This window comes from Chlorocebus sabaeus, chromosome 5 (genome assembly GCF_047675955.1).
Source record: "Chlorocebus sabaeus isolate Y175 chromosome 5, mChlSab1.0.hap1, whole genome shotgun sequence".
NCBI classification, from domain to species: domain Eukaryota; kingdom Metazoa; phylum Chordata; class Mammalia; order Primates; family Cercopithecidae; genus Chlorocebus; species Chlorocebus sabaeus.
The window spans coordinates 77,231,838-77,252,735 of record NC_132908.1 but is presented as its reverse complement, the minus strand read 5'-3'; the positions used below and the strand labels follow the sequence as shown (position 1 = coordinate 77,252,735).

At 42.4% G+C, this 20,898-nt stretch overlaps 1 protein-coding gene across 1 annotated transcript in view; it reads left to right on the top strand.

Moving 5' to 3' along the window:
• Positions 1-8,398, top strand: part of CDYL2 (chromodomain Y like 2) — a 206,483-nt gene extending 198,085 nt beyond the window's left edge. Inside the window, exon 7 of the mRNA XM_073015594.1 lies at positions 1,786-8,398. Within this exon, the coding sequence (XP_072871695.1) occupies positions 1,786-1,944 (159 nt within the window). The 3' untranslated portion in view covers positions 1,945-8,398. The remainder of the gene's footprint in view (positions 1-1,785) is intronic.
• Positions 8,399-20,898: the final 12,500 nt, after the last annotated feature.

Below are 20,898 nucleotides of genomic sequence, written 5' to 3'. Positions count from 1 at the left end.
AGGAATGCTGCAAGGAGGTCTCTGCTGCCAACAGCTGCGAATTCAGGAGTGCTAGGGGTGTTTCCCCAGAGAGGAACTACTCCAGCAGAGTGAGGCCCGTGGCCTCGGGGAGATGGTGCTCTTCGAGGTCATTCCACGGGGAAAGAGCCAGCTGGGTCTAGCAGCTCATCCCACCATCTTCAGCCTCCAGCCCAGGCAGGGGAGTGAGACTGCAGCCTCTTCCAGCCTGCTGGAGCTCGGGAGCTGCCATCTTGCTTCTTACTGTTTGAAGGCATTTCAGGAGAGGCTGGTGGAGGCCAGCAAAGTGTGCACAAAGGCCTCACTTCTGGCCGTACCTCTGCTAGAGGGCAGCAGTTGCGTGGCTGCTGGAATCAGCCAGACCTGGTTTTCCTCCTCCTTCACCCCTGAGTAGTCACACAACCCTGGGCCACTTTACATCATGGAGCTTTGGGTTCTGCATCTGTAACATGGGGATCAAAAGACTACTTACTTGCAGGGTTATCATGAGAAGTAAATGAAAGAATTTGGGAAAAGTACTTCTCTTAGATCCTGTTTGTTAATGGTGATCATAGTGGCATTATTATAGTTATTACAAATATTACTACAATCATTACTGATTGCAATGATTAGTATTACTATTACTGCTCTGATTTTTACTCACTACTATGATTGTTACTATTGTTACTATGATTATTGCTCATTGCTCACTATGACTATTACTATGATTAGTACTCATTACTGATTATTACTACTGTTACTATGATTATTACTCATTACTATGATTATTACTATTGTTACTATGATTATTGCTTTTTGCTGTGACTTATTGCTACGATTATTGCTCATTACTGTGATTATTACTCATTACTATGATGATGGATTACTACCATCATGGTAGTAATAATCATAGTAATAACACTGTAGGAGTAATGCTATATATACATAATATGTACATATTGTATATAATATATAATACATATACGTAATTATATATTATAATATACATAATATAATATGTATGTATTATAGTGCATATACACATATATGTGTTTACATATATACATGTGTGTATATGTGTATATATGCAATAGTTTAGTAATGAATAATCATAGATCATTTATGATCATTTATCATAGCTGTTGGCAGCAGCTACTACCTTTATAACCGCAATTACCATGATTATTATTACGCCTTACTACAGTTATTACTATAGGTGTGATGATTGTTATTCATTCCTATGATTTTTACTCCTTACTATAATTATTATGAAGGTGATAGCTTTGAGTGTTATTGCTTGTTACTACCATAATTACTAACATTGTAGCCTGAACATGGAGCATTGCTCTTGGGTTGGGTTGTATGGATACTGTGACAACCATTTGTTCATGTCATCGTCTCACTCTGTGTTCTCAGTGATCCTTGAGTTACTGCCAACAGATCATGAAAATGAATCACGGTAGCAGTGTCTCCCACACTTCTGCATTACACCTATAGAAAAGGACTCTGTGTTTGTGTCACCCTTGGGTAACAGGGAAGCCTCTAGTGATCTGGGGTGACATGGGCCCCGCTGAGCCATCCCAGGGCCTCAGGGCTCCATGCCTTGACACATCTGGGATCCGTTCATGACCGTGCCGGATACATGGGACTAGGAAGGCCCAGGCTGGAGGAGGCAGCCTTCTATGGCTGTGAGTATGGGAGGTTGGCCAGTGCCCCATGGGCCAGGTACCTAGTTCTGGAGCAGAGTCGCCGGTGCCCAGCTAATCAGGCCTGTCTGTTTCCCTCCAGGTGTTAGAGGAGTCCAAATGCCTAGTGCGGAGCTTCCTGAAATCGGTGCTGGAAGACGTGAATGAGAAGGAATGCCTCATGCTCAAGCAGCTCTGGAGCTCCTCCAAAGGCCTGGACTCCCTCTTCAGCTACCTGCAGGACAAAATTTATGAAGTCTGAGGGGCCCCAGCTCATGGGCCCCCAACTTCCAGCTCTGCCCTGTGTTTTGGAAACCAAAGCACAGTGTCTGCCCCGGCCAAGGAGTTTGTCAAGGTGTCTCTTTATACCTAGGGTTGTGTCCATTTCCTCGTGTCCTTTGGTTGCTCCTCATTGGTTTGATTTTGTGTAATGGATGGAAAATGCAGCATACTTGGCCTCCCCCACCTCCCTGCCCTACCTGGCCAGAGAGCTCTCTGGGGCTGTATCTTCCCAGGGCTCCGCCAAGCGCCGCTGTCCTTTCCCCACTTGCTGAAATGCACCATCACGGTCCAGGAAGGGGAAGACCACTTTCCCATTCTTCTGACTCAGGCTGTGTCTACACAGTGCCTCTGACTTGGAGACTTGGCCATCATGGCTCTCTCCGGTTGTATTTAGATCAGGTGTCAGAGGACGACCAATCTTAGGGAATTTCCAGACCAATGAGTAAAATGATTGTGCACACCTGGCTTCAGTCTCCTCTCCGATGCAAATCTGTGTGACTATTCGGGCTTGGTCTTAAAACCCAATTGAGTGATTTACACACCCAGATATTGTACATTTAGAAATGTTTTGTTAAATATATATTTTTAAAGCAATGTAAGTGGAAATTCTGATAATTTATGTGTATTATATGTAAAGCTAGTTTTGCAAACACAAACTACTAGGGAAATGTTTTTTCTTTCCTTGGACTTATTTTATTTATTTATTTTTGTTTATATATTGCGATGTCTGTTGTTCACACAGATACTATTTTCATACTGCCCTGGACCAAATCCCACACAAGGTTCATGCCGTTTGGTGCATTCTAGCAATGAACTATGTAGAAGTAAAGTTTAGAGAGATGAAAACAGAAGGATTTCTTTGGACAAAAGGAATAGCGCTGCACCTCTGTGTAAAACGGTTCTCAGCTGTAATAATAGAATACTAGTTCCTTAGGTTTGTCCGTAGAAGACATCTTGGGAGAGTTTTCTCTTCCCTGTGCTGTCTTTAAGGAGATAAAGGGCCCTCTCATCCTGAACGACCCTGAAACAGGCCGAGTCCCAAATTGTGTGATGTTGGGCAGGGGTGGGGATAGGCCCTACCTGGGAATAGCATATTGTCTAGAGTAAGACTTTTTTCTCTGGGGCAAATGACTGAACTTGGATTCTGCAGTCTCTTGCTTCCATGTGATCAGTGATTTCTGGTATTGGCCTTCCAGGGGGTTGGGGAAGAGTTCCCACTCTGCTAAGCTGTCTGGAGGTCTGAATCTTTTCCCCCTAGAAGCTGAAATGACCCATCTTTTTTTAAGTTTTTTTAATGCACATAGGGAGCAATGACTAGAGATGAGATCTCCTTGCCCCAGTGCTCCCTGGGCTGCAAGGGGACTCCAACAGCTGTGTTAGACCATGAGACTCAAGTCCCTGGATTAACTACAGAGAAGGAGGCATTGGGGGTTGTGGTTTTGAGTGGTGAGGAGAAAGGTATAAACCTCAAGTTGACAGCAGACAAATGGAAGAGGTGTGTTCTAAGGTTTAAACTATGGGTCAAGCACCCAGAGAAAGCTAGATTCTCAGATTCTCAGGATGGAGGGATTATTTTCATTTCCATCACAGCCCCTGAGTGTTCCTGAAGGCCCTTGGCCCTCCCCTTCTTCCCCTTTCCTGTTGGGCACCAGCCTTTCTTGGCCCTTCTTTGAAGAGAGTGGAATAAGGAAGCAAGAGGTGGCCACAGCTGGTGGAGGTGAGGCAGGCTCAGAAGAGAGTCCTGGTGACAGTTCTGTAACTCTGTGTGGTCCTTTGTCTTCTCCAGGCAATCAGGTGCCCTGCGCAGGGCAGGTGGAATGTATTCGTGACCCTGAGCTTTGAGTTTCAAAGAACAGGTTGATTGTCTAGACCAGATCTAGAGACATGGTCCTTTAAGCAGTGACCCTCAAGTTTTATCTGGACTACTGATCCTTCTGATGGCCTTGGTTCCCTCCCTGGAAAGCCTGTCTTCTTTAAGAGTTCATGAGGGTCAGGAAGGAGGGGAAACCTCTCCTTCAGCCAGAGGAGGATGGAATTGAAGTCCTGTACACCCTCCCCTTTGTCCGTGTAGGATCCTGTAAGGACAGTAGACCTGTCCTACAGGGAGTTACCATAGGGAGACACCTACTTTTGTCCAAATGCCTGTCGTCACAACTCTACCTGGATCTTATCGCCTCCTTTGAGAAAGCAAATGTGAACTTTCCAAAACCCTTAAATGACCCTGGTTCTTATATATTGTGGCAGACAGTGTCTTCACTACTGCTAAATTCTCATTAGAAAGAGCCCCTTCTTTTCTGTTGAGCTTCTGATTGGGCACGGTTATATTCAGCATCTGTCAAAGTGGGGTCAGGATTCTCCTTGGACAAGAAAGGGGATGTTTAGAAATTCTTTTAGATCGGAGTCCACCTTCGTTCCCTGCTTGAAAGAAGTAGAAATGCTTCAGCTTTGGATGTACTATCAAATCCAAACTTCTAAACATTTCAAGGATCTCTGATGATTAAGGTAGGAATGCGAAACCATTTCTAAGGTGGAATTCTTGCTGTTAATTCACAGGTCCTGGGTGTAACGGGAGTGGTGAGAGTCTGTATTTTGGTTGTGTGCATGCAGTCAGTTCCACCAATTGAGTGAAAGCAGGTGAAATCTGTTTGCTGCAGGGTAGACTGAATTTTTCACTTTCTGGGTAGTTGTTTTGATAATGTGTGGGTGAATTCCAGGTAACTTACAGCAAATCGATCTGAGATGGAAAATACAAGACCTCTGGTTGTGTCAGGGTTTATCGTAATAGCTTTCCGGAGATAGGGCTCAGACTTTCATTTTTGATCTTCCACCCCAGGGCTACCTCTCTATGTGTGGGATCCTTTCTCCCCTCTCTCTACCATTTTCCCCTACCTTCCCCCATAAGTCACTCCCAAGAGCCTGGGCAGGTCTTTGAGGAATTGTGGCTCGTTTAGGCAGCCCTGTCCTGCAGTTTACCTTTGGGTTTGGAAGAATAGCTGTGGGTGGGCAATTGAAGGCACCTCTTTAGTCAGGGACCTTTCTGGCAATCCACACCCTCCCATCCTGTTAGCCATACAGTGGAACTCTCCTTCCCTCTCTGCCCTAACCCCGATGATGGCTCACTCTCACCGTCTTATGGGACCATCTGAGTTCACAACCCTATTCCGAGAGGACTTTGTGCAGAACTTTTGTTAAGGTGGTCAGACCTCCTCACCATTTGGAAGACACAGCCTAATGCTGATGTACTTACGTGCCCCTTCCAGCATAGAAATAATGTCTGTGGGTAATAGCCTTCAAAATCACTAAGAATGACATGGGGATAGCTATGAGAAAGTAGTAGAGAATTGATTTAAACTATCATTCTTGTTTGGTATAGATTAAACTAGGAAATGTTCTCTCTGAAGCATGAAAATGTTTTTCCCATGTGAAGTTTAGTATAAGGATGGAAAAATAGTAATCACAATAGACTTTGAACAATGCAACTGTATCTCTGAATATCCACATTTAAAAATAGCCTTCACTGAATGCTGAATTGCATTTCCCATTAAATGTTGGTTTTAAAAATTTTGTAAACTTTTTTTTTTTAATTTGGAATTTAGTCACATCCATGAAATTTTCCAATCTAGTTTCTGTGGAAATTTTTTAACAGAGAGAAACCAATATAAACATCTTCAAATCTTCCTAAGTGAATATTTAAAATGCAGAATTGCTTATCTTCTGTTTTTCTGTATTCAGATACTTTGATCTGTTGTATATATTAGTCTAGACACTCTCACTAATATACACAGTATTTAAGACTCTAAATGAGATTTCTTAAGTATTTTATTTTATTCTCTGTAAATGGTTTTGTATAATCTTTAAAAATCTACACTTTGTAGATATTTAAGGGAAACCATTTGGGGTTGTCTTGCATGTATATTTTTGTTGTAGATAAGTGTTGCTTAGTTATTTCTGCAAATTTTGGTTGAAATGCTTACAGACTTTAATACAGTATATATTTTCAAAATATAAACTTTTATATTTCTGTGATAAGTTAGGATATGCGTTTTAGACAATATTTTTCATTAATATCACTTGTTCTTTCGAAAAATAGCATACTGGTTTGGTGCCAATTTTTTTTCATTAGAATATAATGCTCTTATATTGTTGGAGAGCAGGTTAATCTTTTTTCGAAGTAATTGCGTTTGAAGTATAATTTCAAAATGTATTGAATTTGTGAATAAGCCTTACCATTAGGATCAGTAAATTTTTCAACTTTGCAACTACATAAGTAGTTTAAGATCTCCCCATAAATTCTCACTGTGTGGCAGTTGATGGAGTTTGTGAACAGAGCCTTAAGCTTGTTGCAAAAAAATTTAAAAAGGGTAATACGGGTTGTTTCCTCCATGCAATGTAAGCCGTGCGGATGGACTGAATACAGTCTGTTCATTCATGGCTAATCTGAAGAGTTTGATTGAGTTGATGGCGGCAGGGACCAGATAGACACCTTGGTGATTGTCTTTGGCCATAAGAATGGACCAAGGACAGGTTTTCCAGAGTCACCTTCATACTGTAAACATGGTTTAGACACGGTCATAGGGAAGGCTGCTGGTCCATCATTTGTTCTGAACAAATGGCATTTCCTGCTCCTGACCCTGGCAGTTGACCCCAGATTTCCTCGTAGATGACTTGGAAATGTCCATTCTGGGTAAGCTCAGCACTGCTTGAGAGATGTTAACAAAGTTTACCTATGAGTCTTACTGTGTAGACAATCTGAAATCAATTTCAGTTACACAATCAACATTCCCATGTGTCCTCAGTGTCTTATCAATGAACTATATGTATCAAGCCATACTAAACTGGAGTTTAGCAGGACAAAGGCAAACTAGATGTAGAACATAACGTATCAGCTGAATATGTCTATCCAGGACTGTTTTTCTAGAGCATAAATCATGGAACTCTTTGACAGTGTATCCACGATGTTTGGGGTTTAATAAAACCAACTAGAATTTGGACTTAGAAAGAAATTATTATTCCTTTTGGTTGTCCGCACTAAGGTAATCCAGGGCTATCATATGGCTAAAATCAAGTTATTTGGTTCATCTCTGGTACATATTTATAAAGTCAACTTATCGGCCATTAAGATGGAGATTTGCTTTAAATTTTTGCAGTGTGTGTGGCAGTCAGAAAAACCCATATCTAGTTTTCAACTTCAACTCTGGCATTTTTATGGCTTAACCTTATCTCGTTGATCCAACATCTAGCCTGATCTGGATCTCTTATATCTAGCCTGATGCTGGAGCTCTTGAAGCTGACTCTTAGAAGTTTGGAATGTGTAGAGTTTCCCATCTAGTATTTAATTTGTCCCTGTGCCCTTAGTCCCAGCTTGAAGTCATTTGCCAATGTCGATGTTGACAGGATTGTGACAATATTGCCTTTCATAAAACCGAGGACCAAAGAATTCCATTATTCTAACAAAGCCTGAGTTTCATAGATTGTGGGCACATCTAGACAGATACGTGCATGCTTGATGGTGCAGAGAAACTGCTCACTTCCACCAACCTCATGCTCCCCCTGGCTGGCCATACAGAGGGATTCGTTGTCATATTGAAAAGGCTCTGAAAGATGAGTTTCTAACTGAAGCTCACTATCTCAGGTTGGTGTTTCTGCTGTGTAGTCCCAAGCCTGTATCCATAGCATAAAAGTGGAGGCCTGGTATTCCTCCAGGTTATCTGGCCAGTATAGACTCCTCCATCTGAATACGAACCTCCAGGGTAAGAATTTTTCAGACATGTCTATACTGAACAGTAGGATCCTGCACTTGCCAAATGTCTGCCTCCCTTTGTTCTTCATTGACCCATTCTAATTCCTGTTAGGTGTGAGAAGAATTGTCTTCAGTTCTCTCTCCATTCTCATTCGTGATGAAATCATTGATCCATTGACCAGTTGAGAAATGATTGATGCTGAAGAAGTGGTATTCTATTGGTAAGGCTTATTACCAAACTTCTGATAATGAAGCAGGCTACCAAAAACTTATCCAGCCCACCCTAGGAGTGTTTGGATTTGATCATGGATGTAGCATACACCAAAATCCACCGAGACCTTTGCAAAATTAGGCTACTTGTTTTATTTTGCCAGATTATCATGGGAGAGTCTTTAACTAGTTCTGAATATTTGTAAGTCTGAGTACTTCATAGAATTATAAAGCAGGTACAGCTGACCCCTTCTCACCATGTTGTAAATATTTACTGAGACTGGGTGCAGTACTGAGGGATAATAATCTTCTGATTTATCAAATGCTGACTGTCTAGAGCAAATTGTACACTCTCTTTGTGAATGGTCCTGTAACGTGTATGAACACATTTCTGGGTGCCTTAGAAGTTGTATTTTTCATGTGTGCTAATATGCAGTATTTATACATTGTGAGAAGCTGCTTTGAATAAAAAGGTTGAAACTTCGTCTGCATTTGCTTGTGTTCCCCCTTTTGCAGGCTGCACATAAATTTCGTGAGTAGATTCTGTGGTTTCTGAACAGGGAAGTTTTGGGGGCCTTCTAGGGGCACCTGAATTTGGTGCCTCTGCTCCCTAGAAACTACCCAAATTTGGCCAGGAGGCCTCAGTTATTCCGGAAGACAGTAACTAGGTGGGAGCAACAACTTGATGCCAGAGGACCCCAAAACTGGGGGTCACAGGAGTGATTTTTCAGGGGGTTAATATCAGCATTTACCCCTTCCCTGATATTTCCAGAATGTTTCCTTGTACCAGGGACTCCCTCCTCAACTAGAGATAAACCTCTCTGGAGCTCAAGCTTGGACAATCCCAGCTGCCACGCATGACTAACAATGATATTTGTCACTATGGACTTAGACAAAGTTCTTTCACATATATACTGTCATTGCTTTGATCATCACAATATGGCTCTTAGGAGTGGCACCCTGGTGAGGACCCCTGGTTTCTAGGGCCTGGCCTCAGAAACATTGTGAGGGTTGCTGAAAAGACTGTTAGGAAGTCTTTCAGGGATTTGTGGTGATAGGGGATTCTTGGAAAAGGATTTACACAGGTCATCTATCCTTCCCTCCATCCATTCTATCAGTCTGTCAGTCCAGCATCCAACCATTCATTCATCCGTCCGTCTGTTCATCCATTAATCCATTTATCCTGTTTGTCCATCATCCAACCATCCATGCATCTGCCATTCTTCCATCCATCCATCCTATCCATCTATCTGTCCATCATCCATCCATCTGTCCATCACCCTTCTGTTCATCTCACCTGCCTGTCCATCCAACCATCTGTCCATCTGCCATACTTCCATCCACCCATCCTATCCATGTCTATCATCCAACCATCCATCCATCCATCATTCTTCTGTTCATTCGTCTACCCATTCATTCATCCATCCATCCATCCATCCATCCATCCATCTATCCATCCATCCATCCATCCATCCATCCATCCATCCATCCATCCATGCATCCTATCTATTCATCTGGCTGTCCATTATTCAACCATCCATCCTATCTGTTCATCTGTCTATCATCCAGCCATCTGTCTGCCATCCTTTTATTCATTTTACAACCCATATCCATCCATCCGTCTACCCATTCATCCATCCGCCCATCCATTCATCCATCTATCCTGTCTGTTTGTCCATCATCCAACCATTCATGCGTCTGCCATTCTTCCATCTATCCATCCATCCATTTCTAGGCATCCATCTATCCATTTCTCATCCATCATCCTTCTGTTCCTCCTCCTGTCCACCCATTCTTCCATCCATCATGTCTATTCACCTGTCTATCATCCAACCATCTGTCCATCTGCCATCCTTCCATCTATCCATCCTACCCATCCATCTGTCCATCATCCAACCATCCATTCACCTGTGATTCTTCTATTCATCTATTTGTCCACCGATTTATCCTATCTGTTCATCTGATAGTCCATAATCCAACTATCCACCTATCTGTCATTCTTCCATCCATCCTATCTATTTGCCCATTAGCCCATTGTCCATTCATCTGTCATCCTTTTAGTCATCCATCCATCCATCTATCATCCTTCCATTCATCTGTCCATTATCCTTCCATCCATCCTCCATCCATCTGTTTGTTCATCCATTCTTCCATTCAATAATGGCTAATGGGCCTCCTGCTGTGTCTCAGGAGCTGCACAGGTGCTAGAGAATCATGAGATTACTCAGACCCATTCGTACAGGATCTTGGAGTCTAGTAATGTGAGAAAGGTGGGTAATCTGCCATGATTCTTGACATGTCTACAGTACAGTGCTGGAGAGAACATCTTATGCAATCATGAACACTTAGTCTAGAAGATGGTGCCACATTAATTGTTCATATTCCCCACACTTTTCAGTGTGTGGGGAAGCCAGAATTGGATGGAGCTCAGGATTTTCCCTCTGCTGGCCTCCCTTTCCTTTTTGCTTTCTGTTCTTGGTGTTATTGTTTTGTGTGACTGTTTTCCCCTTCTCTAAAGTCCTGACTCCATCCTAAGTAATGAAGGTCAAAGCTGAGGAGTCCTTTGCTCCTAGCTTCTTATGGCTCTTCCAATAGATTGGATGAGGTCTTTTTGATGTTTCGGAGTGTAACATCTATAAGACAAACCATCCTTATTTCAGTTATCTCTCGTTTGCTAGCTTTGATGTGACATTATGCTGAAAGAACCCCTCCCACAATAGGGGAGATGAAAGTTAAGAACAAAGAGAGTGAAGTGGGCTAAGACCCCACATCCATCAGATATATCAGCAATTAAATGATCAAGCAGTATACTGAATAAGAAGTAATGGAGTGCAATCACAAAAGCAACTTGATTTGCCTCTCACTGTCAAAGCCTTGAAGTCTGTTTAATGGATGTAGTCCTTCCCTAACCCTGAATGAAATCTTGATGGGTTGCAGGACCTTTCTCTCATTCATAGGTAAGAGTTCCTAGTCACAAACACAGTCTCAGTTCAGTAATCAAAAATGACCATTTCCCACATAAGAATCATTGCTCCCAACTTCATTCAAAATGAAGACTTCATTCATGATCTCTGATCCTTGCTGCCTTTTCTGCATTGGGAAAAGCAGGAAAGATCTTCCGTGACTGGTGCTGTTGACTGGTGGGGCTTTTCATTCTCTGGGCCTCATAGGTGTTTATACTTGACTCTCTGACAAAAGGAACTTGCATGAGGTTTTAGTGACCTTCCTCAGTTGATGGTGAGCAGTCCCCTATAATTGCCAGATGAACCCTATGTCATCAGCCCCTTATTCCTTCAGCTCCTAGGAGTCTGGTTGTCCACTGTCAGCTTTTCCAGTTCATCTCTGTTGGCCCCTTTAGGGCAAGACAGTCCCCAGGCCAGTTCTTTGCCATGCCACACCACATGTGGCTCATGGGAAACACTCATGCATCCTCTGCCCAAACTGATGCAAGGCATGCAGGCCTCTTCCAGCACAGCAGCAGCTGCCTCACTAGAGGGGTAGCAAGTCAGCCTCAATCTCTTGCTCATTAAATTTCTCAGGCATGAGTCAGACACCAATCTGCTATGTCCTCCAAGTTTTGGCAGGTATATGTAAGGCCCCATTCTTCAACCTGAGATGAAGGGGGAGACCTCTTTTCTTGCTTTCTCTGTGTGTGTGTGTGTAACAGTGGGTAGCACAGTTATCTCTAATGGAATCCTCTTAACAAACCCTTCTTAATAAATGTAAGATACACAAATGACATCTAGAAATTATCCTGGCATTAGAAAGTGGTGATTTCAATGTGGTGGCATTCTCCATGTGAGAGACACGCTGTAGGGCTTTGTGGGCTGTGACAATGACTTGAACTTTCACTGCAAATGAGATGGGAGACCCTGGAGGGTTCAGAGAGAAGTGCCTGCGCTGACTTGTGTTTTAACAAATTTCCTCCATGTAAGTAGACAAAAGCCAGTGATGGCAGGAGCAAGGTCAGTAACATGAGACTCTTGGGATTGTCCATCAGCACTTCGACAGAGGCTTGAATTTAATCAGAGGTGAGGTGGTTGAGGTGGTGAGAAGGAGCAAAAACCTGAGTCAATTTTGTTTGTTTGTTTGTTTGTTTATTTATTTATATTATACTTTAGGTTCTAGGGTACATGTGTATAACGTGCAGGTTTGTTACATATGTATCCTTGTGCCATGTTGGTGTGCTGCACCCATCAACTCATCAGCACCCATCAACTCGTCATTTACATCAGGTATAACTCCCAATGCAATCCCTCCCCACTCCCCACTCCCCATAATGGGCCCCAGTGTGTGATGTTCCCCTTCCCAAGTCCAAGTGATCTCATTGTTCAGTTCCCACCTATGAGTGAAAACATGCAGTGTTTGGTTTTCTGTTCTTGCGATAGTTTGCTGAGAATGATGGTTTTCAGCTGCATCCATGTCCCTACAAAGGACACAAACTCATCCTTTATTATGGCTGCATAGTATTCCATGGTGTATATGTGCCACATTTTCTTAAAACAGTCTGTCACTGATGGACATTTGGGTTGATTCCAAGTCTTTTCTTCTGTGAATAGTGCCACAGTAAACATACGTGTGCATGTGTCTTTATAGCAGCATGAATTATAATCCTTTGGGTATATACCCAGTAATGGGATGGCTGGGTCTTGTGGTACTTCTAGTTCTAGATCCTTGAGGAATCGCCATACTGTTTTCCATAATGGTTGAACTAGTTTACAATCCCACCAACAGTGTAAAAGTGTTCCTATTTCTCCACATCCTCTCCAGCAGCTGTTGTTTCCTGACTTTTTAATGATTGCCATTCTAACTGGTGTGAGGTGGTATCTCATTGTAGTTTTGATTTGCATTTCTCAGATGGCCAGTGATGACGAGCATTTTTTCATGTGTCTGTTGGCTGTATGCTTGTCTTCTTTTGAAAAATGTCTGTTCATATCCTTTGCCCACTTTTTGATGGGGTTGTTTGTATTTTTCTTGTAAATTTGTTTGAGTTCTTTGTAGGTTCTGGATATTAGCCCTTTGTCAGATGAGTAGATTGCAAAAATTTTCTACCCATTCTGTAGGTTGCCTGTTCACTCTGATGATAGTTTCTTTTGCTGTGCAGAAGCTCTTTAGTTTAATTAGATCTCATTTGTCAATTTTGGCTTTTGTTGCCGTTGCTTTTGGTGTTTTAGACATGAAGCCCTTGCCCATGCCTATGTCCTGAATGGTATTACCTAGGTTTTTTTCTAGGGTTTTTATGGTTTTAGGTCTAACATTTAAGTCTCTAATCCATCTTGAATTAATTTTCATATAAGGAGTAAGGAAAGGATCCAGTTTCAGCTTTCTACTTACGGCCAGCCAATTTTCCCAGCACCATTTATTAAATAGGGAATCCTTTCCCCATTTCTTGTCTTTCTCAAGTTTGTCAAAGATCAGATGGCTGTAGATGTGTGGTATTATTTCTGAGGATTCTGTTCTGTTCCATTGGTCTATATCTCTGTTTTGGTACCAGTACCATGCTGTTTTGGTTACCGTAGCCTTGTAGTATAGTTTGAAGTCAGGTAGCGTGATGCCTCCAGCTTTGTTCTTTTGACTTAGGATTTTCTTGGCAATGCGGGTGCTTTTTTGGTTCCATATGAACTTTAAAGCAGTTTTTCCCAATTCTGTGAAGAAACTCATTGGTAGCTTGATGGGGATGGCATTGAATCTATAAATTACCTTGGGCAGTATGGCCATTTTCATGATATTGATTCTTCCTATCCATGAGCATGGTATGTTCTTCCATTTGTTTGTGTCCTCTTTGATTTCACTGAGCAGTGGTTTGTAGTTCTCCTTGAAGAGGTCCTTTACATCCCTTGTAAGTTGGATTCCTAGGTATTTTATTCTCTTTGAAGCAATTGTGAATGGAAGTTCATTCATGATTTGGCTCTCTGTCTGTTACTGGTGTATAAGAATGCTTGTGATTTTTGCACATTAATTTTGTATCCTGAGACTTTGCTGAAGTTACTTATCTGCTTAAGGAGATTTTGGGCTGAGATGATGGGGTTTTCTAAATATACAATCATGTCATCTGCAAAGAGGGACAATTTGACTTCTTCTTTTCCTAACTGAATACCCTTGATTTCCTTCTCTTGTCTGATCGCCCTAGCCAGAACTTCCAACACTATGTTGAATAGGGGTGGTGAGAGAGGGCATCCCTGTCTTGTGCCAGTTTTCAAAGGGAATGCTTCCAGTTTTTGCCCATTCAGTATGATATTGGCTGTGGGTTTGTCATAAATAGCTCTTATTATTTTGAGATACGTTCCATCAATACCGAATTTATTGAGAGTTTTTAGCATGAAGGGCTGTTGAATTTTGTCAAAGGCCTTTTCTGCATCTATTGAGATAATGATGTGGTTCTTGTCTTTGGTTCTGTTTATATGCTGGATTACGTTTATTGATTTGCGTATGTTGAACCAGCCTTGCATCCCAGGGATGAAGCCCACTTGATCATGGTGGATAAGCTTTTTGATGTGCTGATGGATTCGGTTTGCCAGTATTTTATTGAGGATTTTTGCGTCGATGTTCATCAGGGATATTGGTCTAAAATTCTCTTTTTTTGTTGTGTCTCTGCCAGGCTTTGGTATCAGGATGATGTTGGCCTCATAAAATGAGTTAGGGAGGATTCCCTCTTTTTCTATTGATTGGAATAGTTTCAGAAGGAATGGTACCAGTTCCTCCTTGTACCTCTGGTAGAATTCAGCTGTGAATCCATCTGGTCCTGGACTTTTTTTGGTTGGTAGGCTATTAATTATTGCCTCAATTTCAGAGCCTGCTATTGGTCTATTCAGGGATTCAACTTCTTCCTAGTTTAGTATTGGGAGAGTGTAAGTGTCCAGGAAATTATCCATTTCTTCTAGATTTTCTAGTTTATTTGCATAGTGGTGTTTATAGTATTCTCTGATAGTAGTTTGTATTTCTGTGGGGTCAGTGGTGATATCCCCTTTATCATTTTTTATTGCGTCTATTTGATTCTTCTCTCTTTTCTTCTTTATTAGTCTTGCTAGCAGTCTATCAATTTTGTTGATCTTTTCAAAAAACCAACTCCTGGATTCATTGATTTTTTGGAGGGTTTTTTGTGTCTCTATCTCCTTCAGTTCTGCTCTGATCTTAGTTATTTCTTGCCTTCTGCTAGCTTTTGAATGCGTTTGCTCTTGCTTCTCTAGTTCTTTTAATTGTGATGTTAGAGTGTCAATTTTAGATCTTTCCAGCTTTCTCTTGTGGGCATTTAGTGCTATAAATTTCCCTCTACACACTGCTTTAAATGTGTCCCAGAGATTCTGGTATGTTGTATCTTTGTTCTCATTGGTTGCAAACAACATCTTTATTTCTGCCTTCATTTTGTTATGTACCCAGTAGTCATTCAGGAGCAGATTGTTCAGTTTCCATGTAGTTGAGCAGGTTTGATTGAGTTTCTTAGTCCTGAGTTCTAGTTTGACTGCACTGTGGTCTGAGAGAGAGTTTGTTGTAATTTCTGTTCTTGTACATTTGCTGAGGAGTGCTTTACTTCCAATTATGGGGTCAATTTTGGAATAAGTATGATGTGGTGCTGAGAAGAATGTATATTCTGTTGATTTGGGGTGGAGAGTTCTGTAGATGTCTATTAGGTCTGCTTGGTGCAGAGATGAGTTCAATTCCTGGATATCCTTGTTAACTTTCTGTCTCGTTGATCTGTCTAATGTTGACAGTGGGGTGTTGAAGTCTCCCATTATTATTGTATGGGAGTCTAAGTCTCTTTGTAAGTCTCTAAGGACTTGCTTTATGAATCTGGGTGCTCCTGTATTGGGTGCATATATATTTAGGATAGTTAGCTCTTCCTGTTGAATTGATCCCTTTACCATTATGTAATGGCCTTCTTTGTCTCTTGATCTTTGATGGTTTAAAGTCTGTTTTGTCAGAGACTAGGATGCAACTCCTGCTTTTTTTTTGTTCTCCATTTGCTTGGTAGATCTTCCTCCATCCCTTTATTTTGAGCCTATGTTTGTCTCTGCATGTGATATGGGTCTCCTGAATACACCAAACTGATAGGTCTTGACTCTTTATGCAGTTTGCCAGTCTGTGTCTTTTAATTGGACCATTTAGTCCATTTACATTTAAGGTTAATATTGTTATGTGTGAACTTGATCCTGCCATTATGATATTAACTGGTTATTTTGCTCGTTAGTTGATACAGTTTCTTCCTAGCATCGATGGTCTTTACATTTTGGCATGTTTTTGCAATGGCTGGTACCGGTTGTTCCTTTCCATGTTTAGTGCTTCCTTCAGGGTCTCTTGTAAGGCAGGCCTGGTGGTGAAAAAATCTCTAAGTATTTGCTTATCTGTAAGGGATTTTATTTCTCCTTCACTTTTGAAACTTAATTTGGCTGGATATGAAATTCTGGGTTGAAAATTCTTTTCTTTAAGAATGTTGAATATTGGCCCCCACTCTCTTCTGGCTTGTAGAGTTTCTGCTGAGAGATCTGCTGTTAGTCTGATGGGCTTCCCTTTGTGGGTAACCCGACCTTTCTCTCTGGCTGCCCTTAACAGTTTTTCCTTCATTTCAACTTTGGTGAATCTGACAATTATATGTCTTGGAGTTGCTCATCTTGAGGAGTATCTTTGTGGCATTCTCTGTATTTCCTGAATTTGAATGTTGGCCTGCTTTACTAGGTTAGGGAAGTTCTCCTGGATGATATCCTGAAGAGTGTTTTCCAACTTGGTTCCATTTTTCCCCTCACTTTAAGGCACCCCAATCAGACGTAGATTTGGTCTTTTCACATAATCCCATACTTCTTGAAGGCTTTGTTCATTTCTTTTTCCTCTTTTTTCTTTAGACTTCTCTTCTCACTTCATTTCATTCATTTGATCCTCAATCGCTGATACTCTTTCTTCCAGTTGATCAAGTCGGTTACTGAAGCTTATGCATTTGTCACGTATTTCTCGTGTCATGGTTTTTATCTCTATCAGTTCGTTTATACCTTTCTCTGCATTGATTATTCCAGTTATCCATTCTTCCTCTCTTTTTTCAAGATTTTTAATTTCTTTGCGCTGGGTACGTAATTCCTCGTTTAGTTCTAAGAAGTTTGATGGACCGAAGCCACCTTCTCTCAACTCATCAAAGTCATTCTCCATCCAGCTTTGATCCGTTGCTGGCAATGAGCTGCGTTCCTTTGAAGGGGGAGATGCGCTCTCATTTTTTGAATTTCCAGCTTTTCTGCCCTGCTTTTTCCCCATCTTTGTGGTTTTATCTGCCTTTGGTCTTTGATGATGGTGACGTATTGATGGAATTTTGGTGTGGGTGTCCTTCCTGTTTGTTAGTTTTCCTTCTAACAGTCAGGACCCTCAGCTGTAGGTCTGTTGGAGATTGCTTGAGGTCCACTCCAGACCCTGTTTGCCTGGGTATCAGCAGCAGAGGCTGCAGAAGATAGAATATTGCAGAACAGCAAGTGTACCTGTCTGATTCTTGCTTTGGAAGCTTCGTCTCAGGGCTGTACCCTGCTGTGCGAGGTGTGGGGTGTCGGTGTGCCCCTAGTGGGGGATGTCTCCCAGTTAGGCTACTCAGGGGTCAGGGACCCACTTGAGCAGGCAGTCTGTCCGTTCTCAGATCTCAACCTCCGTGTTGGGAGATCCACTGCTCTCTTCAAAGCTGTCAGACAGGGTCGCTTGCATCTGCAGAGGTTTCTGATGCTTTTTTTTTTTTTACTTAGCTGTGCCCTGTCCCCAGAGGTGGAGTCTACAGAGACAGGCAGGCCTCCTTGAGCTGCTGTGGACTCCACCCAGTTCGAGCTTCCCAGCGGCTTTTTTTACCTACTTAAGCCTCAGCAATGGCGGGCACCCCTCCCCAAGCCTGGCTGCTGCCTTGCCGTTAGATTGCAGACTGCTGTGCTAGCAATGAGGGAGGCTCCGTGGGCATGGGACCCTCCCGGCCAGGTGTGGGATATAATCTTCTGATGTGCCATTTGCTAAGACCCTTGGCAAAGCGCAGTATTGGGATGGGAGTTACCCAATTTTCCAGGCGTTGTGTGTCTCAGTTCCCCTGGCTAGGAAAAGGGATTCCCTTCCCCCTTGTGCTTCCCAGGTGAGGTGATGCCTCGCCCTGCTTCAGCTCTCACTGGTCGGGCTGCAGCAGCTGACCAGCACTGATTGTTTGGCACTCCCTAGTGAGATGAACCTGGTACCTCAGTTGAAAATGCAGAAATCACCCATCTTCTGTGTCGCTCGCGCTGGGAGCTGGAGACTGGAGCTGTTCCTATTCGGCCGTCTTGCTCCACGCCCCCCCTCCCCGCCGCCCGGAGTCAGTTTTGAAGGCAAAGATTTGCAGGTGAATGGGCTGTGTAGTCAGACAGAGAGAGGGGTCAAGGGTGAGCCTGGGACTTTGAGCCTGAGACTTTGAGCCTGAGCAGCTGCAAAACTAGAATCGCCCATAACTGAGGCAAGAATGGCTCTGGGATTTGTGGGAGCAGGTCTAAGTGTGAGTGCCAGGAGCCCAGCTGAGACCTGGTGATATGATTTGACTCTGTGTCCCCACCCAAATCTCATGTCAAAGTGTAATTCCCAATGTTGGGGGAGGGACCTGGTAGGAGGTGATTTGATTGTGGGGGCAGTTTTCCCTATGCTGTTCTCATGATAGCGAGTTCTCATGAGATCTGATGGTTTAAAAGTGTGTGGCACCTCCCCTGTTGCTCTCTCTCTCCTGCCACCATGTGAAGAAGGTGCTTGCTTCCCTTTCACCTTCCGCCATGATAGTAAATTTCTTGAGGCCTCTCAGTCATGCTTCCTGTTATGCCTGCTGAACTGTGACTCAATTAAACCTCTTTTCTTGATGAATTACCCAGTCTCAGGTAGTTCTTTATAGCAGTGTGAGAGTGGACTAATACACCTGATTATCACAGGTGCCAGGTGTCTGACTTTGCTCAGCCTTTGAAATAACAGCTGTGCCTGCCTCTGGGGACTTTTTGAAGGGTTAATGCAGTTACACACACCTGTATATATGTCTGTGTGTCTGTATATTTGTGAAATTATGTATATATAAAGTTTATTTAAGTATATAAGTAACATTGAAATCTAAAATTATAATGTATAATATAGAAAACAGTTATTGGCCTATAGTCATTTTTAATGATTAAATGAAATTTGCATATGAGATTTATATATAAATGAGTATATATAGTATTTAGAACAGTTGCTAAACTATATTCACTGTTTAATGATTAAATGAGATTTTTACATGTGTGTATATATATTTGCAAGATCTTTTATATGAGTCATGTAAATTAGATTACATGTCATTATTATACACAATTATTAGTATAGTTGTTGGCATATAGTCACTATTTAATGACTCAATGTGATTTTTGTATATGTGTGTTAGGTATATTAGATTTATACAAATATATGAAATATATATTTAAATAAGATTATATACGTATATACATGAGATTTTATATATAAAATGCTTAGAAGAATTTTGGGCACATTGTCACTCTTTAGTGATCAAATGAACTTTACACCTGTGCATGAGATTATATGTGTATTAGATTTATTTGAAAATCTGAGATTATATAAATAGATATATACATGCATACATATACAAATACACATGTGTGCATATCTTTAGGACAATTGCTAGCATGGTATTGCCACTTAACCAGTAGTGACCATGTTAATACTTACGCTGGCAAATGCCATGGGCAGGGCTTAGGGCACTCCAGTCAGTGAACTCAGCACAGGTGTCTTGCTCTGAACACATGCAGGCCTGGGCACAACCGAAGTGAGGCCCAGGAGAAAGCTGGTCGTGATGTGGTAAAGCCCCTCTGGTTTCCCAGAGAAGGATCTGCAAGCAGGGTCTTTGCGGGTAGCCAAGTGGAGCATTGTCCCCCTAGAGAAACTCACTGATTGAGGGGCCATGGCATGCCCCTTCCTCTTCTGTGGCCCTCTGTGTCCTCATCTGTATGTGGAGCTCCCACTACCTCTCTCAGGATTGGTGAGAAGATTGAATGAGTGTGTATGAGACTTGGTGTACTTTCCCCCAGGGATTCCATAAAGCAGTCCCATTGGAAGCTCTTGCATTTGGAGATTTCTAGTGATGTTTCTACTTCATCATTCACATCTGTTCCTGGAAACATGGATGTGGTGGCACTGGACCAGGAGTGTGCCTAAGCTGGGCATGAAGCCAAGTCCAGAAGTTGGCATCCAAGATCAGATGACGTGACCAGGGCACTCATCTGGAATGCCTGGCCAAGAGCCTGAATCCAGAACCCAGCAGCAGAATGAACAGTAGTAGTCTCAAGAGCCACCATGGGGAGGTTCAAGATGAGGGCAGGAGCGGTATCCTGGGCACTTGTATAGGGCAACTGCTGTCTTGCCCAAGGATGAGAAGGAGGCCGTCCTTGATACCAGGTGAGTGGGAAACGCCAGTGTGTGCATGACCCATGATAATTCCTCCACCAAGATTGTCAGTTGGTAACAAATCTGGGGAGATTTTGCTGAGAGAAGTGGACAAAGGGAGCAAAGGCAAGAATGTTAGAAATTCTTAGGTTTTAGCAGAAAGAGCATAGTTTGAAGCCAGATGACCTTGCATTGAAATCTCTGATTTGGCTTTGATGAATGACACGGTCTTGATTACGGTCACTTTAAGTAATCTGTTTGATGGGCACAATAACACCTACAACAGGTTATTGTAAAACTTATGTGAGCCAAGTGTAGAAAATGCCCAGAAGAAGGGCTGGCTCGTAGTAGGTGACCTATAAGTGTTAATTCCCTGACATTCACCTTCTCCCTTTCCCCTTAAAAGCAATGGAAGCCTGGCTGAAGACTGGGGCAGGAGAGTTGGGAGTGAACTTGCAGGCAGAGAGAGTCTCTGAGACTCTGTCACTGGGGACTGACATCCAAGCTGGTGTAATTCAAGAAGTGCCAGGAGACCCCACCCACTCAGGAAATCCCCACCAGCCAGATGGTGACTTGTGGGTTGTAACTTAATAACCT